General features: G+C 45.6%; 1 protein-coding gene across 1 annotated transcript; it reads right to left on the bottom strand.

The window, feature by feature from the left end:
* Nucleotides 1-1,653: 1,653 nt before the first annotated feature.
* Nucleotides 1,654-23,365, bottom strand: LOC306708324 (chromodomain-helicase-DNA-binding protein 4-like). The gene is made up of 39 exons (XM_079176130.1): nucleotides 23,173-23,365; nucleotides 22,532-22,702; nucleotides 20,355-20,464; nucleotides 18,956-19,210; nucleotides 16,155-16,273; nucleotides 15,759-16,039; nucleotides 15,522-15,652; nucleotides 15,258-15,396; nucleotides 14,248-14,417; nucleotides 13,788-14,024; nucleotides 13,270-13,473; nucleotides 12,956-13,164; nucleotides 12,638-12,769; nucleotides 12,453-12,552; nucleotides 12,032-12,223; nucleotides 10,859-11,059; nucleotides 10,624-10,761; nucleotides 10,285-10,406; nucleotides 9,784-9,957; nucleotides 9,547-9,688; nucleotides 9,304-9,435; nucleotides 8,898-9,015; nucleotides 8,646-8,770; nucleotides 8,358-8,450; nucleotides 7,807-8,133; nucleotides 7,509-7,698; nucleotides 6,825-6,914; nucleotides 6,513-6,604; nucleotides 6,281-6,414; nucleotides 5,850-5,994; nucleotides 5,571-5,724; nucleotides 4,594-5,013; nucleotides 4,271-4,339; nucleotides 3,893-4,153; nucleotides 3,691-3,799; nucleotides 3,430-3,562; nucleotides 2,900-3,095; nucleotides 2,080-2,273; nucleotides 1,654-1,956 (listed from the first exon to the last, which is right to left on the bottom strand). The coding sequence occupies exons 2-39, from the start codon at nucleotides 22,590-22,592 to the stop codon at nucleotides 1,942-1,944; spliced, it is 6,114 nt and encodes a 2,037-aa protein (XP_079032256.1). The 5' UTR covers nucleotides 22,593-22,702; nucleotides 23,173-23,365; the 3' UTR covers nucleotides 1,654-1,941.
* Nucleotides 23,366-24,562: the final 1,197 nt, after the last annotated feature.

The raw sequence follows: 24,562 nt of genomic DNA, 5'->3' as shown, positions 1-24,562 counted from the left end.
GTATTGGATGCTTCTGGACTTCTGTGTGTTCAGTGAATTATGTGCAAATGCAGTAAAGAAAAGAATTTAATGATGAAACCCAATTGTGTTTTTTCAGTTTGTTCTACTGGGGTTAAAGTCGAAAAACAGTCAAAAAAGTCATTCAATCAGGAGAGACTTCATTAGAATTTCACAATAATTTATTACACATTGTACAAATGTGAATAGTGCAACGTCTTTGGCGATTGGACTCCATCCTGAAGGAAGACAATCGATGTTGATGAAGGGAGTTGCTGCGGAGTTATAAACAGCATAGTATAGGATGTCGAAAAAAGTCATGAAAAAGTCAGTGTACCATGTCGAAAAGTCATAACTTTACTTAAGTTACTTTATTTTTAAAGTTGCTTCTTTAGTTACTTTACTTTTAAAGTTACTTTTTTAGTTACTTTACTTTTTTAGTTACTTTTAAAGTTACTTTACTTTTAAAGTTACTTTTTTAGTTACTTTACTTTTAAAGTTACTTTTTTAGTTACTTTACTTTTTAGTTACTTTTTTAGTTACTTTACTTTTTAGTTACTTTTTTAGTTACTTTACTTTTTAGTTACTTTTTTAGTTACTTTACTTTTTAGTTACTTTTTTAGTTACTTTACTTTTTAGTTACTTTACTTTTTAGTTACTTTTTTAGTTACTTTACTTTTAAAGTTACTTTTTTAGTTACTTTACTTGTTTAGTTACTTTTAAAGTTACTTTACTTTTAAAGAAATAAAAAAATAAAAATAGAATCTTATTTTTTTTTTTTCAGCCAGCAAAAATAGAATTTTTTTTTTTTTGTGCTGGTGGGAATGGGCTTCCATACTAAACAGACTAAATGTTTACTAAAAATATAAATTATGCAGATTTATCCAACAAAGGAAATTGAGGAACTAATTGAAGATGCAAAAAAGGTAAATAAGTTGCAATTAATGGTGAGACGGACCAAGAAACACCAATTAAATCTTTTCTCTTTGTGAAAGTTGTCGGTTTGAAGGAAGTAATATTTTTATATATTAACATAATTTGTATTGCATAATAAAAAGGTAAAGTAAACGTGGACAAAACGGTATTCGCAGACTGCTGTCAGGGATTTAGTTTCAGCTCGTCTGACAAAGAGAACCAGGAAGCGTAGAAACATTTAACCCGGAAACCTGTGAAGTGGAGCTTCTGACTGACGTACTAAGATCATCTGAGTCTTAAAATACTTTTGGAAAAAGTTTGTTTGTATCAGTGAACGAGCTGCTGTCTGGAAATAAAGCGAGTGTTAAAAACATCAGCTGCAGGAGAGGAAACAAAACGTCACATATTTCAGTATAAAGTCGTAAAAGTAATACCATGAAGAGAATTAATATAAATCAGATTACCCAACAAGCTCCATGTTTCGTGATGCACATTCAAACTATTTAAATCCACTGAATCTCACCAGTGCTTCACATTCACACGTGTTGAAAAACCAAAATCCAACTGCTGCCATTTCTCTTAATGTGAAGATTGAAAGAAGAAAATGAATGAAATGACACCTGAAACTAAACTGGTACGTTTCTTTTCTTACATAATGTAAAAGTGCACAAATTAAACGGTAATTTTTAACACTAAAAGAAGCCCGTTCCCCCCCCAACTGACCACAAACAAACTCTTTATTACATTTTTTATTTAGGTCCCAAAAAACCATCATAATAACATTATATCAATAATATTAATACAGAAATTGAAAAAAGGAGGAAAAAAATAAAATAGCTTTTCTGTCCACAGCCTCAAACTTCGGGGAAGGGATTCGATCCTCCATAAAGTCTGTTTTTTGGGTTTGGGGGTGAACTGGGCGTGGCTTCAAGCTTGAGCGCGCTGTCCGTCATTCTGCTGTGCACCAATCAGGAATGTCAAAGGTGAGGCAGGGGGTTGGTTTTTCGAGGTAAAGCGCAGAGTTTCACTCTACTGCTGTGACATCTGGAGGAAGAAGAGGAGGTTTTAGTCACCAGATCTTAAAGGAACAGTTACACAGTTTGGGAAATGTGCTGAAAAAGTCAACTTAAGATGTCGTCTTCCTCCTCTTCGTCTGTATTTGTGTACCTGTTGTGTCTGTGACTGTGTCTGTGACTGTGACTGCGTCTGTGTCTCGGGCCCTCGACTCGCCAGCCGGCTCAGGATGTTCCTCTCGGACATCTGGAGTCGCACCGCAACCGGCGGTATTCGGGCGATGGTTGCCGGGAGGCGGGTGACATCAGCCTTCATGTCGCTCAGCAACTCCTCCAGCTGCTTCAGCACTGAGAGAGATAAAGAGAGAGAGAGAGAGATAAAGAGATGAGAAATGCTCGCCTCGTCTGTTTGCTCAGTCGTCACATTTATGGTTGTGTATTTAAGCTCACGGTGTGTTTTATGGTTTAATTTCCTTCCTTCACGTCATAGTTTTATCTTCATGTTTTATTGTTCTGCTCTCATTAAGATAAGTTCGTATTAACTTTTACTATTTATTCTACAGAACATAAAAACTAGAGAAGGGAAACTATTGCGTTTGTTAAATGATCTAAAAAGAAACGTAATAAATGAGTAAGAGCACGAGTAAAAATAAGTTTAGAGTTCTTCAATTTCGCCGTCGCCATCTTGTTATTTTTCCACGCAACCAATGAACAGGAAGTGACCATATTTGGAATGCGGAGGAGTGACGTAGAGACGCCGTATACGTCTCTGACAGCGACCTGTCAATCACCCAGTTTACAATGTTTACTGAGGTAATAAATCAAGAGAGAAGTAGAGTCATTTTCTCATAGACTTCTATACAACCAGAGGAGTCGCCCCCTGGTGGTCAGTAGAGAGAATGCAGCTTTAAGACACTTGGACCCAGAGCACCAATCATACTGCTCATCAGGGACTTCCTGCTCCGCGTCTTCACCTTTGTGCAGGACGGCGTTGGCCGGCTTGTTCCCGGACATGGACTCCTTGCTGAGGTGCTGGTGGGACTCGGCCAGACACTCCACCTCGCTGAAGCGCGTGTTGAGGGCCATGGAGGGGTGGGACGGGTCCTCCGACATGTTGAGGTAGGCGGCACGACGCAGCTGCTCCTCGATCACCAGCGCCTGCTCCAACAGCTGGAGGAGGAGAAGAGGGGGGAGGAGGAGTCAGCATCCCTGAGGAATTAACACCTCAGACTGCCACAGCAGTTATGACACAAGATACATGTACAAAATAAACACCGTTATGGCTCACCGTCTTTGGATTTCACCAATATTTCACAGCAAAATACCCAAAAATCTTTCGATGAAGCGAAGTAGTTTATGTTCTTAAAGCAGGAAACACTCTTTTGAGTTCTCGTAGGAACCGATCACTGTTTCAGAGGTGAACATACTCTAAATACAGAGTTCACTTTAACTGATATTGATTCTTTTAGTACTTTGCTTCGACTGTGGAGACGTTAATGTTTACCTTGAACCTCCGGGCGAGGAACTTGTTCTTGATCTCCAGGAAGTTCCCTCGGTTCATCTCTCCCTTGAACGGCTCGTTGAGGATGGCGAACTTCACGTCGTTCTGGATGTCCTGCCAGCGGGCGTAACCGTGTCTGAGAGGAGGTGAAGGACCACGACTACAGATCTCAGAACAACAAATCCCCATCACACCCCCCCCCCCCCCCCCCCTCCCCTCCCTACAGCGAGCTCTGACAGCCAATCACAGGCGGGTAAAGGATACTGAATGATGCCAGCCAGCAGCCAGTAGTCGTGCCGGCGGTGCCAGATCTCGTTGGTTTTCTTGGTGACGGTGGCAGCGCGCTCCTCGTTCTGCCACAAAGAGTGAAGCTCTGAAAGAGGAAAGACGTCCATTAGAGAATGAACTGTGTGTGTTTCTACATGTGTGTGCGTGTGTGTGTGTGTGTGTGTGTGTGTGTTTGTACCTGTGAATCCACCATCAGCGATGTTGAACATGAACCGGGTCTTGGCCGCCTTCTTCTTCTCCTCGCTTGCGGCGGCTCCAGCGATGGCGACCATGGTCGTGGTTGCGGCGGTGGCAGCAGCAGCAGCAGCAGCAGCAGCAGCAGCAGCAGCAGCTACAGCAGCTGAAGCTCCGCCCTCTTTGCTGCCGTCTCCGTTCTGCAGTTTGGTCGTCGTCGTCGCCTCCTCCGGCTTCTGAGGCTCCTTCTCCTCCTTCAGATCCGCTGCAGGAAGAACGAAAGGAGACGAGGATTAACCCGACAGCCTGTTAAGAATTATATTCTATGAAGAAACACGATAAAACTAAAGTTACTTCCTGTTTATAAAACAGGGTTTAGTACCTTTCTTTTCATCTGCAGGAGGCGTGACGTCCATCTTTTCTTCTTTCTTGTCTTCTTTCTTTTCTTCTGCTGAAAAAACAAAGAAAAACACATTTAAAAAAAAAGAAAAGATGGCAACAAACGAACTGGAGATAAAACCCCAGGGTCACAGTTTTAAAGAGACAAAGCGACTGCATTCAAGTCTTATCAGAGACCAGATCCAAGACTACAGGTTCAGGGTCTAGTTTCAGCCACGATGTGAGTCCTAAAGCAAGATTTTGTGGGTTTGGGTGTTTTTTCAGCGTGAGTTTCTTGTTTGCACTAAATTTAAGGAGGATTTTTACCTTTGACCTCGGGGTCCTCGGGTTTGACGTCTGACCCGTCCGTCTTGGCCTCTGGTGTCGACTTTGTTTCCTCTCCTCCCTCCGCACTCTTCATCTCGCTCTCTGCCTCCTTGTCCTTCTCCTTCTCTGCCTCCTTGTCCTTCTTCTCTCCCTCCTTCTCCTTCTCGTCCTCTGCTTCCCCGTTGCTGGGTTTGTCCGTCTCCATCGGCTCCTCCCCGTTCTTCTTGCTCTCCTTCTCCGCTGGCGGACTCTTCTCGTCCTCGTCCTCGTCGTCATCGTCGTCCGGGATGGCGATCACCTCGTTGCTGGCGTTCGCCGACTCTTTGCCGTTCTTCTCCGCCTCGCCCTCTTTCTTCACCTCCTCTGGATCCTTCTCTGCCTCCTTCACCGTTTCCTCGTTCTTTGAGGCGGAGTCATCGACTGCAAATGACAAACATTTATTACGTGATGGTTTAATGTTATCTTCCCCAGTGAGAGAGCGTGTGTGTGTGTGTGTGAGAGAGTGTGAGAGAGAGAGAGTGAGAGAGAGCGTGAGAGAGTGTGTGAGAGAGTGAGTGTGAGAGGGAGTGTGTGTGTGAGAGAGAGTGTGAGAGTGTGTGTGTGAGAGAGTGTGTGAGAGAGTGTGAGAGTGAAAGAGTGTGAGAGAGTGTGTGAGAGAAAGTGTGAGAGTGTGTGTGAGAGAGTGAGTGTGTGAGAGAAAGTGAGAGTGTGAGTGAGAGAGTGTGTGAGAGTGAGTGTGAGAGAGTGTGTGTGAGAGTGAGAGTGTGTGAGAGAGTGTGTGTGAGAGTGTGTGAGAGAGTGTGTGTGAGAGGGAGTGTGAGTGTGTAAGAGAGAGTGTGAGAGAAAGTTTGAGAGAGTGAGAGAGTGTGAGAGAGAGCATGTGAGAAAGTGTGAGAGTGTGTGTGTTTGACTGAGAGTGTGTGTGAGAGTGTGTGTGTTTGACTGAGAGAGTGTGTGAGAGTGTGTGAGTGCGTTACCTGCAGCAGGTGTGTTGGGCTGCGTGTCAGCGGGGGTCCCGGTTGACGGGGTTTTCCCGGGCGACTCTGGCTGAGCCGCGGCCTTCTTGCTTTCCTCCAGCTCGGCCATCCAGGGCATCGACCACTGACCGTTCACGTGCTCGAACTCCTGGACCTGGAACACGAGGAGCAACACACGACGACTCAGAACACAGCCACCTGAACTCCCGAAGACGTCGGTTGTAACGACAGAGCGAACACAATGCAGACAGAGCTGCGTTGCGTTGTTTTCTTTGGTACCTTCTTGCGGATGAGCGACATGACCCCGATGCGCGTGAGGACGTGTTGCCGCGATAATCCTTCTCTGGGGACGCCGTCGGCGAAGGTCTCGGCGCCGTCGGCTCCGGGCTCACAGAGGTGACGCATGAACAGAGACACGTACGCCCTGAAGAAAACCAGAGAAGAAGAAAAGTTTAATACGCATAAGAGAAAATAAAAGCACATCACCAGTCATGATCTTAAGGAAAAACGCTAAAACGTACTCATTTTTTACACGTTTTAATCTCTGCATACAAGTTTTAATATACAAATAAAATATACATAAAATAAGAACAAGAAAACAAAGAAAAAGTTTGATGATTTAAAGAAAAGTACGTATTGAAATAGATAAATAATAACTCATATTTAAAGTATTTTAAGTGACATTCTAACTATTATACGTCGTTTCTTACTTGAACTCTTTCTCAGATTTCCCGCGCAGGTCTCGGACCAGCCACTGGGTGGTGAAGGCGTCTTGGGGGGGCATCCCATAACGCATCACTGCATTCAGGAAGGCCTTCCTCTGCCGAGAGTTGAAACCCAACACCTGGTGGGGGGAGGGGAACCGGCAGACAGGGGGGGTCAGATACAGATACTTTTAGGGGGGATCCGATGCAGCTGAGAGGGATAACAAATGGTCCGAACCTCGATGTTGCCTCCCACCCTGGCCAGCAGGGGGGGCAGCGGCTTGTCTTTGTCGTTCCTCAGGCCCTTCCTGCTCGGCCTGCGAGAGTTGGCTGCAGAACCCAAACAATTTTAATTACTTATTTTTTGTATATAAGCATGTGATACAACTGGTCCTCTGTCTTCTGCTGGTTTGCTTATTAGTTTTCCAATCGTATCCTTTTCATGCACATCGATATGTTTAATGTCACTGTTGCAAAACACCTTCAGCATTAGCTTAATATTAATGTTGTTTAACGTTATTTACCTTTAAAAACAGACAACGGTTCTCACCTTCTGTTCGCTCGTCAAAGTCCTCGTCTCCCTCCTCAGACGCCACCGAGTAATCCGATTGGCCGTCAGACTGGTCATCCTGCCAATCAGCTTTGAGATAAAAAAACAAAGAGGTTTTTAATGCACCGCCCAGAAAGACTTCAGCGCGTATTTTTGTTTTCATTCACACAAACTTCACACTCTGGGTTTGTCGGCTGGGTTTGAACCTTTCTCTCCATTTCTGCTTCTGTTCATGTGAACTACAACAAGAAGGAGGTCAAACTTCTGTTATGAAGTTGTTTCTATGAACACGTCTGTTACAAATCCTGTTTATGCACAAATGACTCTGAAGAAAAACACAATTTATGACACAAACAGCAATGTCTGTGTGGGCGGCGCCGGCATTTTAGCTCCTCGAGCTAAACGGGCTGAGATCATGGCAGTTATGTGCTGTGCATTGTGGGTAATGCAGTCTCGTGAGGTGACGCGCATTCCGACGCCGGCTTGACAAACATTCACCGACCCCCAGAGGGGTCCGTGAGCAAAACAAATATAAATAACAAAACAAAATGTAATTACAAAAACAACATTAATACAAATAAAAAGTAAATAAAATAAATACAAATTTAAAATAAATAAAAAATAAGGAATAAAATAATAAAAACACCAGACTTCATTCACATCATTCTAGAAGCGAATATTTACCTCCGTTCCGACCTCTGTCCTCTTGAGACCCGTCGTTGTAGTTCACCTGCTTACGGATGCGCTTGCCTTTGCCCAGGTTGCGGGCCAGATCCTCCTGCTGCTGCTCGTAATGGTGACGCAGCAGCTTCTCCCAGTAGTCCGGGTCCACGCTCTCCTCCTGCTTGATGACCTCCCGCTGCACCTCCTCCTCCTGAGCGAAGAAAAAAAAAAAAAGACGTGAGAAAACGGTCGGAGACGGTTAAAAAAACCCGGTGAGACATTAAGCAGCGTCAGATGTTAAGCTCTCGTCTTCGCTCACCTCCTCCTCCTCGTCTTTGACCACGTACTGAGCCACCTTGAAGGAGCTCAGGTACTCGTTCATGCTCTGCAGCTCCTTGTCTTCCGTGGCGTCCTGGTTCCTGTCCAGCAGACGGTCGATGGCCTTCTCGTCGTAGTGAATGACGCTGCTGTCCTCCTTCTCCTCCTTGTTCTTGTGCTCGCCGAGGCCGTACAACTCGTCCTTGAAGAGCTGCTCCGTTCCGAACTTGAGGATGTCGTCCAGCTCCTGTTTGGACATGGAGCCCGTCTTGGATCCGAGACCCGGTCGGACCACCAGGTGAGTCAGCATCATCTTCTTCTTGGCAACCTGGACAACAGAAAGAGCAATTTGTTGGTTGTCAATATGTACGGTGTTTTCAACAGCTTTTTTAATGTATATAAAACAAAAGGTTTTGTCCCAGTCTTACGGCAAAACTACAAAGTGTGAAATAATTGTTTCTCTTTGGTCGTCACTTGCACAAAACAGTAGCCAGATGTAAGCATCTGTTGAGCAACACTCGCCAGAAGACATGGTCTGAACGTCCTGTTTACCTGAGTAATCCTCTCCTCCACTGAGGCCTTGGTGACGAAGCGGTAGATCATCACCTTCTTGTTCTGACCGATACGATGAGCTCTGCTGAAGGCCTGAAAACACAGGAAGAGGAAGTTGTGAATTGTCAAAATACTGAACTTCTCAATAAAACCCTCTATATTGGGATAAAAACTGTACAAATTCAACAAATATGTTTGAAAGATTTCCCTCAAAAGTTCTTAACAACTTCACTTTACGATCAATAACAACGAGAAGAAGCGGACGGAGTGGCGGGAGTCCGGCCGTACCTGGATGTCGTTGTGGGGGTTCCAGTCAGAGTCGTAGATGATGACGGTGTCGGCGGTGGCCAGGTTGATACCCAGACCTCCGGCCCTTGTTGACAGCAGGAAGGCGAACTGCGGAGCGCCAGGAGCTGAAGGGAAGAGAAATGATCAGCTTCCATATTAGTGACCTGGAACCTCAATAACGACACATCGAGTAACTCGTTTTAAGTTCACATTATGAAGAAAATCGGCACAGTTTGGTGCTCGCCGGCTCACCGTTGAAGCGATCGATAGCTTCCTGTCTCATCCCTCCAGTGATGCCGCCGTCGATCCTCTCGTACTTGTAGCCCTCGTTCTCCAGGAAGTCCTCCAGCAAGTCCAACATCTTGGTCATCTGCAGCGAAACACAGAGGAGACGGATTGTTAGGAAACAACTAAACGACATTCTCCACTTCAGTCCTTCTCGTTAAAACAAACGGCAGAAACAAGTGTTTTTTTTACAACCTTTTGTACAATTAAGTTTATTTGTTTTTTAACTTTGAGCTTTACACGATCAACTCCGAAAGAAAACTGTCCGATCAATTCAAAAGAGAAAAGGCAGAATAGGACAAAAAAGAAGTGATAAAAGAAAGAGAAAGATGAACAATTAAGAGACAGAATATAGGAGCATCTGGTCTCTTACCTGAGAGAAGATGAGCACTCTGTGTCCTCCGTTCTTCAGCTTCCTCATCATCGTCTGCAGTAACGTCAGTTTCCCAGCAGCCTTTGTGAGAGAGTTGCCATCGTACATCCCGTTGGGCATCTTTGGAGCTTCCTGTTTGTGAGCGACCAAAACGAACATTTAGGTCACGCGAGTTCTCAAATGACAAAAAGTTTGGCTAGAATGTTAAATCTCCTTCGAATGAAGACAACGTTGGGTTCGTACTATAGCGGCCGTGGGGAAGAGGTAGGGGTGGTTGCAGCACTTCTTGAGGTCCATGACGACGTTGAGCAGAGAAACCTGGTTTCCTCCTCCTTTGGTGTTCAGAGCCTCAAAGTTTTTCGTCAGGATGAACTTGTAGTACTTCCTGAAAAACACACATTTACCGTTTTACATTTAAAAAAACGAACGCGACTTGTTTGTGGAAGGAGCATCATCCTGAAAAGGAAGAGCCAGACTCACTTCTGCAGAGGGCTGAGCTCCACCCGGACGATGAGCTCCGTCTTGGAGGGCATGTGTTTGAAGACGTCGGCCTTCAGCCTCCTGAGCATGTGCGGACCCAGCATGTCGTGCAGCTTCTTGATCTGGTCTTCCTTTGCGATGTCGGCGAACTCCTCCAGGAAGATCTCCAGTTTACTGCGAACGAGACGCGGACGACAGGTGAGACTTCAAAACACACAAATCTAAAGATGTCGCGAGAAACTAAACAGGATAGAAAAGCAGAATTAGGGTTATTTTTGTGGACTTTTTTTCTTTGAATTACTGGATATTTTTAACCCTCAAGATCATCTGCTAAGTCATATGCAAACATCTGCAAGTTTATTATCATTTATATTGGTTTAGAGTCTCCAGATCCTGAAAAACAAAAACACACTGCTGACTCCTACATCATGACCTTACACCTGAAGGAAAGCCTCAGTGCTTTAAAAAGGTGAATGTTAGAGAACAGAGCCCGGCGCCTACCTGAACCTCTCCGGTGTGAGGAAGTTGAGCAGGTGGAAAAGCTCCTCCAGGTTGTTCTGCAGAGGAGTTCCAGTCAGCAGCAGTTTGTGCTGCAGAGGGTAGTTGTTCAACACACGGAAAAACTACAGCAGGAAAGAAAATAAACAAAGAAAAACACGTTTACAGCTTCAGTTAGACGTCGGAGACGGACGTCTGCACAAGCTTCCAATACAGACGTGTTGAAAACTGTTTTATTCCAAAAAGTTCTAGCAGGTCAGCTTTGAAGCAAAAATCACCATTAAATCTATTTGACCTAACCTTTAACTAATGGACCCCGTGTGTCGACATGCGTGTTTGTACCTTCGACTGGTTGTTTTTCAGTCTGTGGGCCTCGTCCACCACCAGGCAGGCCCAGTCTATGGAGCCCAGGATGGCCATGTCGATGGTGATCAGCTCGTAGGACGTCAGCAGGACGTGGAACTTGATCGAGGAGTCTTTCTGCCGGGAGCAAAGCGACACACAAACAAGGCGTTACCCTCCCCGTCTGTTAAGATTCTTTTGTCTGAGTGAGTTCTCCGTTCCCGTCTCCTCTCACCCTCATCCTGGAGGCCTTCTTCCCTCCTCGGGTGGCGTTGTCCTCGAAGGAGAACTCGTTCTCTCGGATGACGGCTCGGCTGTCTTTGTCTCCGACGTAGGTCACCACGTACATGTCGGGGGCCCACATCTCCAGCTCCCTCTCCCAGTTGATGATGGTGGAGAGCGGCGCGCTGACCAGGAACGGGCCCTTAGAGTGGCCCTGCAGGCGAGAGAGGGAGGAGGTCAAAGTTCAACTCGAGTCATTTCACAAATACAGCAACGAAATCGAGGGTTTGATTCTTGGTTCAAACCAATGAGAACTGAAATCAGGAGAGCAGAAACGTATGAATAAACAAGGAAAAGGATATTTTTACAGACTGGATCCTAAATCTATTTTTCGCATAGAGCTACAATTGATTAATGACAATTAATCAGATGATTATCTTCTTGATTAATAGATGAATTATTTTGTTTATATACATTTCCAAATAGCCAAAAGAGTCCATCATTCCTAAAGAGACAAAGATGACGTTTTTAAACATTTTTGTCCGTCGAAAACTCCACAAATATTAAATTTACTACCACAGAATAATCTAATTTTAGAAGTTGGAGCAAGTAAACGTTTGACAATTAGGATCAAAACAAATCACTTGAGAAATTACTAGTTCCAGATTCATTTGACAAACTCATGAATTCAAGTCATTGAAAAACGTTTCCTCCAGTTCTGAACTGTACACAAAACAAAACAAAACAAATGAAACAGACAACATACTTCATAAAATATGTGTTTTAGAAATAAATCCTTGAAGTTTAAAAAAACGCTGCAGAAGATCTCCTGCTGCTCCGACAGGAAGTGTATTCTGGCCTCCCTCCTTTAGGTGGCAGCAGCCGCTCACGCGCCCCGGCGTCTGAGGACGTTTACTGTCTGAGATCGAGAACTTAATGTCGTCTGATTTCACCTGACTTATACAAAATGGCTGGACGGCTCCCGGCCAATAGGAGGACAGCTGCACACAGAGAGCTACTCTGGAGCCAAAGCTGCCTTAAAACTGTATTATCTCACAGTAAATATGAAAATAATTTAAAAAAATGTAACTTTATGAGCTAAAAATCATTTCCCCACAAAATGAGTTGTGCAGTTTCAGTGTGTGTGTGTACACACCGTCACAACACATCTCACAGCCTAACCCACCTCTTTGTAGAGCGAGTAGAGGAAGACCGCGGTCTGGACCGTCTTCCCCAGACCCATCTCGTCAGCCAGGATGGTGTCGGTGCCTTGAGCCCAGGAGAACCGCAGCCAGTTGAGACCCTCCAGCTGGTAGGGGTGCAGCGTGCCCCCCGTGCTGTCCAGGTAGTCCGGCTGACGCTCGAACTTTATGGTCGGCTGAGGGGAAGACAAGAAGACATTGTACATGGTGTTAAGAGTCAGAGATGAGAAAGGTATCTTGAACTGACAAACACTGAACTACAGGTCAAACTATTCAACAGTAGAACCTGAAGTTCATCTTTGGTCACATCAAGACTTTCCCTTTAAGAACGTCAACAGAAACGTCCTCCGTTTGGTTCTTAAAGTGCTGAATGGAAGTTAAACCCTTTGAATACTCCAGACTCACGTCCACCACGGGGTTCTCAGGAGGTCTGTCGAGCCGCTTCACTCGGCCCTTCACCTTGATCTTCTTCCCCGGTTTCCCCTCGTCTCCCATGATCAGCTCTCTGAAACAAACACGCTCCCGTTTAGTGACGTAAAGAAGTCGCTTTGAGAGTGCACATCTGTATCCCGCTGCAGCTGTAGTCTCACCTGTGGTTCCAGTAATGCACCTTGCAGGCGTCGAAGTCGGGTACGTCCATGTCGTCGGCCTCCCAGGTGGCCTGGTCGTACGCCAGCTCTCTCCACTTGATCAGGTAGTGGATGTTGTTCTTCCTGTCCACACTGGAAAACAATATTAAAAAGTCATTTTTCATGTTTGGCAGAAGATTCATGACACAAATATCTGAAATATTACACGTCTAAACGGAGATTTGTGGAGTTATCTTTAATAAATGGACACGTTTACAAGAAATGACTGCAGTAACAAAAGACCAAATCTTCTTCTCCCGAGTAGAGCCGTAGCCTCACCTGTGGTTGAGGATGCGGTGCATCATCAGCCACTCAAACTTGATGCCATAGCGGAGGTACTTGTCGTCCAGCTTGGCGTACATGGGGTCCTTGTTCCTCCTCTTGACGCTCTTGTCCTCCTCGCCCTCGGCGAAGTCGATGGGCGGCGGATCGTCCATGTCGTTCTTCCTCTGGTAGTTCCTGAACAGCACCTGACAGTGGAGCTCCAGCTGGTGAAGAGGAGGACGAAAGGAGGACCACGGTTAAAAAAAAAAGAAAAAAAAGAGGAGATTTGTTTCTAGTCGAGCGTCAGAAACACGGTAAAGAGTTCACACCTGGAGCTCGGTGACCCAGGAGCAGTGCCAGTACGACATGTTGGACCACTTGGTGAAGAACTCTCTGTCCGGACGTCCCACCAGCGGTTTGGGGTCGGGGGTGTCGGCCGGAAGGTCTGAAGGGCGGGGCACCGGCGTGGGAGCCGGAACTTCGCCCCATCGCCACGTCAGGATCTTCTGGACCTTCCCCTTGATGGGGAGACACTGGAGGGGGAGGAGCGAGAAGAACATATTAATATTACAGCGTTACGATGACGGTGTTTCTTTTTTACCCCGAATAAAACAGTTCGGCGGTTAATTAAATCTGCTTCCTGTTTCTCTGGTTACACAAGAGAGAATCTCTTCATGCATTTCTGCCTTTTCTTTCTTAAAATCACTCGTCAGGTCGTGCTGACCTCAGCAGGCACAGAAACACCTCCAGGAGGAGCATGAATATCCGATGAATCAATGAATAAAAAGGCCTCCTCTAACTCCCGACGGGTCAAACGTCACATCCATCTCCCCCCCCGTGGGCTCACCGTGCAGCGGGGGCAGATCCACTCTCCGTTGGGGATCTCTGGGAGCGGCGGGTTGAGGCAGTGGATGTGGTACGACGAGGGGCACGAGTCGCAGCAGAGCAGCTCGCCTCCGTCTTTGCACACCCGGCAGAACTCCATGTGGAGGTCGTCCTCCTCCATGTCTACGGTCTCGGCGACGTCCTCCTCCTCGCCCTCCGAGTTCTCCTCCCTGGCCTCCCACTGGATGCCCTCCTTCTCCTGGAATGAGATGAAGAAAGTTTACATGTTAAACCTCCTCCTAACAATCGTTCTACTCTTTATCTGAAGTTTCTTTACAGAGGACTCTTGGGTTGACTTTGTCTTAGTTTTGGGACTCGTAGAGAAACTGACTTTACTTCAGTTGATGTTTGAGAAGTCTGTGTTGCTCTGACTTGCAGCTCGTTTGGTTTTTAGGGAATAAGAGAGTCGACGTGTTGCTTACACAGTGCGGGCAGCTCCAGGTGCCCTCGGGGGCCTTCTCCATGTCGGGGTCCAGGCAGACCATGTGGTACGCTCTGGGACAGGTGTCACACAGGATGATCTCTCCACCCTGCTGGCAAACCTCGCAGTAGTCCTGGTGGTCCGTCTCATAGCCGTCCCCGTCCTCTGCTTCTGATTCAAAGTTAAAGAAAAAAAAGAAAAACACACAAACAAGGCTTAAAAAAAAACCTCCACCTCCGAGCATCACACATTCACCCGAGACACAGGATGTGATCGGTGCATTTTATGACGAGTGTGTTGATGTTTGTGGGAGAACCCCCCCCCCCCACTGGGTGAGTCACTTTTTCCTCTTTTCAACGACACATTTCCTCAATAACGCCAACAAACTGAAACCGAGGAGTTTCACAGTGAAGATGTAAAAGTGACCTTTAATGCTCATCCTCCGCGTTTGGATAAAAAACGTAATATTGCACAACACACACACACACACACACACACACACAGCATATTGTGTTTCTTTCTGAAATGCCAAATTGAAAAGGTTACAAGTTCTCAGAGACTCAACTAAAGACCAGAACAACGGTTAACAAGGGTTGAATCCATCTGTGACGACGTCGTCGTCCGAGCGGCTGCAGAAGATGATGAAGACGATGCGTCAGTAGGCGACAACCAAGACCAAGATGTCGTCCTTCTAAATATAATCAGCTGACTCAGTCACGGTGACTAATGTGTGTGTGTGTGTGTGTGTGTGTGTGTGTGTGTGTGCATGCACCTCCTCATGTTGTCAATTCCACAGACTTTTTAATGCTTTACTCTGCACGCAGTCATTACCAGATCCACCGCTGTGTGTTTAAACCGCAATCTGACGGCTCCATCTGCAGCCGGTTCACGCCCCAACAGGTAAGAGCTCTGACTCACCGGGTTCAACTCCCACAGGTTACACAATACCTGCTGTTTATTTAACGTAGAGGAGGATGGAGGAGACGATGAAGAAGAAGAAGACACACGAACCTTTTTTCTTCTTGGGTTTGCTCTTGGACGGCTTCTTTTTGCTGCGGCTGCTGCGGCTGTTGGATCCCTCCGACACGGAGACGCTGTTCATGCTGCCGTCCTCGAAATCGCTGTCCACTTCGGGCTCGTCCTCCTCGCTCTGTGCCAACGTGAGAGAGACACACACTTAAAAAACAGTTTGTCGTACCCAACTTTATGTGGGCGCACAAGAAGAGAGAGAGAGGGAGAGAGAGACAGAGAGAGAGAGACAGAGGTGGATCGTACCGACGAGCGTTTCCTTTTGCTGTTGAAACCTCCCAGTTTGATCTTGAGAGGAGCCACTTTCTTGGTCTTGGCACTGTTCTTCTTCTCTTGTGATTTAGGTGTAGGTTTGGACTTCTTGCGGGCGTTGGGACCTGCCGACACAAAAACCAGAAAAGGCAAAGACGTGAGTCAGCGACGCACAGATAAGAGAAGAAGAACAAAAGATCAGACTTCTTTCATGTATCATGATCGCCGTACCTTTCCCTTCCTTAGTCTTGGCCTTGCGTAGCGGCGGCGGAGGCTCCACTGGAGCCACCGGTGCCGGCGGTGGCGGAGGAGGCGGCGGCGCTACAACGACCGGCGCGACCTCCGCCACCATGGTGTCGACCGCGGCCGGCACGTTGGCGGTGGCCAGGGCCGCGTTGGCGGCGGCGGCTCCCCTCAGGGGGTTGTTGGTGCTGAACTCGCGCCACTTGGCGCCCAGAACCATCATCATCTTGGACACGGCGATCTTGGGGTTCTTGGCTGCGATGAGGGGCCTTAGAGGCAAAGGGGAAGTAAAAACGTTCATTGTAAAGCATGAACCAAATGGGAGCGCAGTGGATATTTGTACTCAGAGAGACAGACAGACAGACGTCTCGTGTCCTCATCTACCTGACGAACTGGCTGAAGGCCTTGTAGTTGGTCAGAGACCGGTAGTCCTCCTCGGTGAAGACGTGGTCGATGTCCTCCATGCCCCAGTCATCGAGCAGCTGGGACGACGACTTCGGCTCCTGCAGGAAAACAACAATGAGCGTCATCAGAGGGACAAGATGTATACAGAAACATAACAACAAACAAACAAACTGCAGCCTGTAAAAAGGCAGGGGAAACAGTGAAAACTGGACGATGTTTGGGATTGATAAGCCACCGAGTCTTGAGTATTAAAAACCAAAAACAGCAGAGACGTGACATAAAAACAGAAAACAAAATGAGAAAAGTATTGCAGCCAAAGAGTCACATTAAACTTTCTCACTACACGATCTCACAACCATTCAGCTCAGAGGAGTTAATACTCATCGGATCGATTGATCGGAGGAGAACCTGGTTCAGGGAGACGAGTAACTCGATACGCGTTAAAGAGACGAACGCGATTATCACAAAAGACAAACCGTCAACCTCTCACAAAGACACCTTTGTTCTGCGTCGGCAGCCATTATTTGACCTCACAATAGGCTAAATTATTGTGACACGGGTAACGCAGATAATAATAATCTCTCAAAGTAAAAACAAATTGTTCATTTTATGTCGCTTTTGTTCAATCAAAACATGTAAACATAGCTTTAAACTCGGGGACATTGTGATGGAAATGTGCTTAATGATGAGGTGATAATAAATAATAATAATTAGTTGAGTCTTTGTCCCTATTGTTCAACCTTCACTTCTGACCGAGTCACTCGCATCAAAGCAAACCAACGATGAAGCTTCAAGTTTAATGTTTTAAACCGGATTAATAAACGTTTCAGTTTCACATCACAACAGACAAAAGAAAAGCACAAAAACGTTCTGCAGACCGACTTCAGAATAGAGAAATAAATTAAAGACACATTTGTAAATCTGAACCAATTGTTTCATCTCTGACTCAAACACGATGCTTCACCGTTAATATTTTGACCAATGGAGCTTTATTGACCTAAAGTTAAAATAAAGAAAAGGCCCTGAGCAGCATGTGAGCAGTGATTTCAGCCCCCCTGGACTCTTCCTCCTCCTCCTCCTCCTCCTCCCCCAGCCTTTCACCTAAAACCAGCTTCCCGTCTTACAAACGAGGGCGTCTCTGACAATGAAATAAAATGTGTTTATCTAACCAAAAAAAAAAAAAAAGGGTCAAGAGCGCAGTGCGGTGCTAAGCAGGGTTGCCATGGTGACAGCATACATGCCTTACACCCCCCCCCACACACACACACACACACTGACTTACACACCCCGACGCCACCCCTTCCTTGCATAAGTGTCATTAGCTACGAGGCCCCCTATTGGCCGCCGGTGTGTTCCGAGTGCACCAGACGCAGCTCTTTGTTTAGGCGTCTCTCATCTCACGTTTCTGTCTGTCAAACCAGAGCCGACTCCATTACAGGTACCCAGCCAACAGGACCACACAAAGAGGGCTTCCTGCTGAACTCACGGCCCACGGAGGAAGAGACACGTGGTCGCTAGAAATCGGCTGGAAAACGTACGATTCTTAGCATTTATAAAACCAAAATGTGCACAAAGAGCAGTTTGGCACACACATAATAAAAAGGATCTTATCAACAGTTTAACGACAACTCGTACTTTATCTCACAGCTACATGTTCTGCATACGATGCTGCTGTGTTTTAGAAATCTAAATGCATTTATCGCTGTCCGTTCATTGAATTCTTTCTGAACATTAAGTCGATATACGTTTCAATTCTACCACATTTTACACACAGCAATGAATTCAGGTTTTGACTGAACCCCAAAACCCGCCGAAGAAAAGCATGTTTTCTTCAAACGATCGCCCAGACTACACCAATTATCATAACCAGAAGCTGTGAAAACTGTCATAACCGTTAGATTTTCATCTTTCCGACGGTCCTTCAACACACCGTGTGTGACGAACGCTTCAGTCACAAAACGCCACCAAAACAAAGCTTAAAATTGGGATATTTCATTAAAAGAAAATGTCGACCCATCTCATTTAAAACTTTGCCTAAAATAAACCGTTTGCTTTAGCCAGATCTTGTGAAAAACATTACATTCTGCGCAACTTGGAAGCCGCGATCGATTCATCTGAGACCAACAGTCAGATGACAACAATTCTGTGAATCTTAAGACTGAACTTCAGGCTGCTGAACACAGAGCGGAGAGGAGAGGCTGAAAGTAGAGGTCGTAAAAATGTACATAGTTCAATGTATATAGCAGCACATAGAACCTCCAGTTTAGACATTTTTGAGTTCTCTCTACTTCTAGCCATGCTTGTTGTGTTTCCACAGGAGGTGCAGTACTTTGGTATTGCTGTGAAAATCACGGCCACAGAGTTAAAAACACCCCGAAACTGTTTGGGGTTCAGAGGGTTAAGCCATGAACTGGAACAACTTGAACAAAAGAGGAAAAACACAGCAAGACTCTAAAAGAGCGTGCCCCGTAGAGCACCGAGAATGGTCCCCAAAAAATATGTTATGTACACAGGATTTGTCTTTCTGGAGCTCAAGCCTGTGACCCGTAGTGGAGGCAGATGTGCTCCAAAGCCTCCAGTCAACACAGCAAATTATTAGAATTCTTGAGTTGTTTTGGGAGAACGTGAAGACTTCTTCTGTCTGATTATGGTGTAAATGTTGCGTCTGAGGCTTTTCAACCCTGAGAAAAGATAAAACTTCCTGCCTAACTCTTCTAAGATTGAGATGTATGTGTTGTTGAGAAGCTTCACTAAAACTACGACGGCCATGTTTTCCTCACCGAGCTGTCGTCGTCGTCATCGTCGTCGTCGTCGTCTTCCTCCTCGGGCTCCGGCTCTTTCTTCTTGGAGCTGCTCCTCTCGGCTCCGGAGCTGCTCCTCTTCTTCTCTTTGCCGCTGCTGCCCCTCTTCTTCTTCTTGCGTCCCGGAGTGTAGTCGCTGCCCTCGCTGTCGGAGCGCAGGGCGTGGCCGCCGCCGCCTTCCGCCTCCTCCGCCCCGCCCACGTCCATGGGCTCTGGGGAGCTGATGGGGAGCTCCTGGAATCAGGACACCAAAAAAGAAAGACAGCGGTCAGCAAACTGAGGCCGTCATGTTCGAGAGTAATGGGACAAAGACGCAGCTTTCTCGCTGGAATTTTCACAAAATACTCCCAAGATAAAACATATTTATGATATAATACAAGAAAATAGTTCCTACTGCACTTCAGATGCCTTAAAAACCCAAGAAAAATGTTGAGTTATGCTCTCGAAAAAGTAATTAAAAGTGGGGGAAACTCTCTCTGTAAAATTCAAATGATGGTTGGAAGAGAAAAAAGATACAAGAAGTAAGTAGACAAGACAGATTTGAGGTGTTTAAGTGTTAAAGTGTAACTTCCACCCACTGCACAGTTTTGAAACACTAAATAGAAAAGTGAGCCATGAGGCTGAGAGATGAAACCCCGCGTAAACACGGTAGGATTAGCAAGCTAATGCTAGCTAGCTCACTAGCCAGCTGCTAAGCGAGAACATTTAAACGTAATGCTTCATCTACGCACACAGCGCTAAGGAAAGCACATCGACAGTCGTTAACGCAGATTCACCAGATTTTGGAATGTTATCGTTTCATTTCACGTCCACAGGAGCTACACAGCAGTCGGGGAAAAGTCAAAAATGATAAGTCTGATTATTGTCTAATTCACAGTACGTGGAGCTGGTGGGTAAAACACACAGATCAGTAAAGACATGGATGGATGACCACACCTGTGCCACCTCTAGCTTGTGTTTTCATGATAAACGTAGCTTCCGGATGATTACGAGGCAGCAAGTTGTGCAGTGTGAACAGAACAGCGACCTGGTTTTAACGCGACGGCGTTAACGTGCACAAAGACATTTAATACGCACAATAAGGAGATGTGTGTGTGTGTGTTAAACTCTGCCATGCTAAAGACAGGAAGAGCCTCAAGCTTTGCACAATCATAACGACTTCCAGCTAATTTGACTTTGGTTGTTTTGATTACATGAGAAGTTTATCAAAGTCTGCAGACGGTCCTGTTCTGTGTGAAGTTTAACTAACAGTGTTTCAGTCTAGTTTCTATCGAACGCATCATCCGGGACGCGGGATGAAGAAGTTGTCGTGTACTTCAGGCAGTTTTCTGACTTTGCATGTAGCTACAGTCAGCGACACAGCGCTCTGCATCCTTACCTCTCTGCGCGACCGCCTCTTGCTGCCCTTGCTCTCTTTGCTCTTCTTGGCCTTCTTCTTCTTCTTCACCTTCGGGGTCTCATTCTCCGAGACCTCTTCTTCGTCATCGTCTGCAAAAAAAAAAAAAATCGAGCCGACGCAGACATTTCACGGTTAGACATACACACAAAAGACCGAGTGTGATAACGTTACAGAGCAAAGAGCAAAAACAAAACACACGCTGGTAGACTATGAGCAGCTTCTCTCACTTGTATTCCGATATATTTTTGTGTCTGTATTTTTCTCATTTAAGGGTCCCGTCACAGACTGGTTGATGGTGCGTCTTCCTATTTGAATTACCACTATCAGAAAGCCACATTTCCCCTTTTTGAAGAGACCAACTCACTTACTTTTAAGTCTTAAAACACAAGTAAGTGAACAAAGTACGGTATTGACCGGGATAATTTCGCACTCTTTCTTCCCTCGCCAGGCTGCAACCACATTCACATGGTCTTAAATGACATTTAAGTGGTGCAGGATTAGACGGCTAGAATAAAAACCCAACAGGAGTCCCGAGAACCAGAACTAGTGGAGGACAAGCCGGTGGTTTGGGCTACTAGTTGCCCTTAGGGGGGTGATTCAAATCAGTTTTGTTCCAGTGGTTACAACTGGTAATTTACGACTGATTAGTCGTTATAATTTACCACACCCTCCTGCAGGCCTGATGACAGAGAGGATCCCAGTCCAGCGTTTGGCGCTGCCTCAGTGGCTCCGAAGTGAAGCGGCGTGGCACTCACAGCCTGTTAATGTAATTGACTATGGTAAAATAAAAAAAGTAACTGGCAAGCAGCCATTAAGATGCACCTGGTGAGGAAGAAGCTTTAATGGGATGAGCTTTTTTTAATGTCATTATGAGGAGACAGAGCTGTGTGTGGCGATGTGGACGGATGCAGGAAATCCAGAGAATTAAAAAAGCCATAAATGTATCTATTTCAGTGGTGACATAAAACCACATTCACACGACTATTTCTATTTACCGCTACTAAATACTTATACAAATATTGTACTTTTTACTGCACTACATCCATTTGACAGCTGAAGTTACTATGCTGACTTGAGATTAATACCACAAAATATAACTCAACTAATACATTCTGATATATTAGTATAGTTTAAGCTACCACTGAGTATATAAAGAACTTAAAGTGCATGCATCAATCAATATAATACAATATATAGGATCCTGAAATGGGATCTGAACACTCAGTACTTTTTACTGTTGTATTTTAAGTATTTATTTTCACTCGAGTAAGATTTGAATTGCAGCACTTTCTACTTAAATATATATCTGAATACTTCTTCTAGCACTGATGTAATTACAATAGCAGTGTCTACTATCATCAGATGCATGAAAACAAGACATGCACCAACCATCAAATATCTTTTGGTTAGATTACACAATATTTTGTTTATGCAGCATCACTTGACATATTCATTAAAAGGTTAAAGTTATTTTATGAATGAAATGCCGTTTTTTTTCAGCTTTACTTGCAGGACTACTTGTACTTGGTTGTGTACGCAGCGCGTGCTCGTCGTGTGTTATACAAAACTGTAAACAATGCTCATCTTAGACCCCCACCCGTTTGTGTTTACAATATGTATGTTAGGAAGATAAATCTAGTGGATAAGATGCTAGAAACGTTTTTACTATATTGTATTATTTGTACTTCTCCCCCCCACACACACGCACGAGGAGGGAAACGCTTCAGAACGTCATCCGCGAGCTTCCGAAGCTAACTGGCTGCCTCCATCTTGTGTCATCGACACGTAAATAAATGCCGGTTAGCATAGCATGCTAACATATTAGGCCCCGGGAAACACGCCGGTGAGTCGGAGTGACTTCACGACAAAAACACCGCCATCATCAACCGCCATAACGGCTGTAGTTGCGTGGCAACACAGCGGTTATTTTATTTTTTAAAAGGTGTGAAAAGTGGAGAGGAAAGCAAATTAAAAATGTACAAGTATGCTAATGTTAGCCACTAGCACTAGCTTACCCGGTAGTTAGCAACATTAGCTAGCGTAGCGAAACATGATTGATATGAATGTAAAAAAAAAAAAAAAACATCTGCTCATGCTAGCATGAAACCGCTGTGAACATTAGCATTTAGAAGCTAACAAATGAGCTCCGGTCTCACCGTGCATTAACCGGTCCTCCGGGGCTCCATAGTCGTCTCTGTCATCCTCGCTTCCAGACATAGCGGACAGGGCAAGACAAACTTTCTATTTAGTTAGCTAACAAGTTTAGCTAAACTAAATAAAAGTTACGTTTTGTTTAGTCGGATAATCCAGAGTTCTGACCCCCAAATCTGGAGTCCGTCCCAAGTCGTTTGGTGTAGTTGGTTTGAGGCCAGAAGAGAAAGAATAAAAAAGAGAAAGAAGACGGAAGTGAATATTTTAACACCAAAAGATAATTAAAACAAAAACACACCACAACACAAACACTCCCCGCGTGGACTTCAGGACAATATATTTTAACTTTACCTATATCAAGTTAAGACAGACTACCACCCTCCATCGTTCAGCTGACATGCCATCTTTACCACTATCGTTAGTTTCCATTAGCACGCGTGCTAACCCGAGCTGGACCGGTTCAGATTTAAGAGAAAAAAAATTTAAAAAATAAAGAAGCACAACGAGCCCTGGTTGCACACTTAATATCTAATCTTAGAACATCTCGTAACAACCCGGCATCCATCTCACCCCGTCCATCTTTACCTTTACTCTGTATTTATATTTTACAAACAATAAAACCAAAAAAATTAAACTGGATACTCACAACTTGATTCACAGCTTCCCCCAAAAATAACACCCCAGTAACTCCGAGCTCACTTTGTCTAATAATCAATACTTTGATGCTCTTTTTGTTTTTTGTTAAGCTAACGGTATACATACAATTTAAATATATTTCCGTGTTTTTTTTGGGGGGGTAGGCAGCGTGTGCGCACGACGCCGTCTCCTCTCTCTCTCTCTCTCCCTCGCACACTAAAACACACACCCCGCGCGCGCGCGCACACACACAAAGAGATCAGGGGGCAGGCATCCCATAATATCCCCCCCTTCCTCCTCCTCCTCCACACACACACACACACACACACACACACACACACACACTTCAGTCACCCCTCCCCCACTCTGCATAGTTACCTTGCAACGTACAGACCATAATAGTCACCCCCCCCTCTGCTACAGTCTCTTCCCCATTCCTCCATGCACCCCCCCCACCCCCTCCCATAGCAACCGTGGTTACCATGGAGACCCCCCCTCCACCCCTCCCACCCCCGTGTGGCATCCCATAATAGTAATGAGCGCAGTCACTGACATCCCTCAATAAGCATAACTCCAAAAACAGAGAGCGAGAGAGAGAGAGAGAGAGAGAGAGAGAGATAGGAGAAAAAAAAGAAAAAAAAAGGAAAAGCCGTCACATGGCAACTGTGTGTGTCACATGACTGCTTAACTTGAGTGTGCATGTTTGCATGTATGCGCAGGCACCGTACTGTATATATGAGTCCGGCTGCACGGGGTGTGGATGCAATGCAACGCATGATGACTTAACATTTTTAAAAAAACGCACCTTAGGGGGGAGGGGGGGGTGACCCAGGTGAAAGTTAGGGTGACCCAGGTGTAACCCTAAAATATGAGGCTACGCATGACTCACCTGATCATGTTATCACCTGATCATGAGCTCACCTGAAGGCCTGAAGAGGCAGGCGCCTGTGATTTTAGGAGCAGGTCAGTGTGAGGGGTTAAAGAGTCGGCCCTGCAGGGTGGAGGGTCACTAAGGTCAAGCTGTAGCCACAACCTTCAAGTCCCCCCCCCCCCCCATCAAAACAAGGAACAGGGAGCACAGAAGTACAAGAGCCAACAGCTGAGTTAAGCTGTCTGCTACAATCACACACACACACACACTTTGCTCCACAGGCTGCTTTTGGAAAATGCATTGCAGTCAATGGTGGGAAAAACGTCTGGGTCCTAGACAGTGTTTTTTCCCACCATTAACTGAGTGTAGAGCATTTTGACTGTGGAGAACGGTTTAATGCTTAGTGGGACAGAGAGGCTTCTGAGTGACATGGAGGGTGGGGGGGGGGGGGGTCAACAGTACATGTCAGCTATTTATTTTCGGGGGGGGGGGGGGGGGGGGGGCTGAGAAGCTTCAGTTGTGCGTTGTC

The sequence above is a fragment of the Pholis gunnellus genome, assembly GCF_910591455.1.
Source record: "Pholis gunnellus genome assembly, chromosome: 16".
NCBI classification, from domain to species: Eukaryota; Metazoa; Chordata; class Actinopteri; order Perciformes; family Pholidae; genus Pholis; species Pholis gunnellus.
Note: the sequence above shows the minus strand (reverse complement) of the source record. Positions and strands in the feature narration are given on the sequence as shown.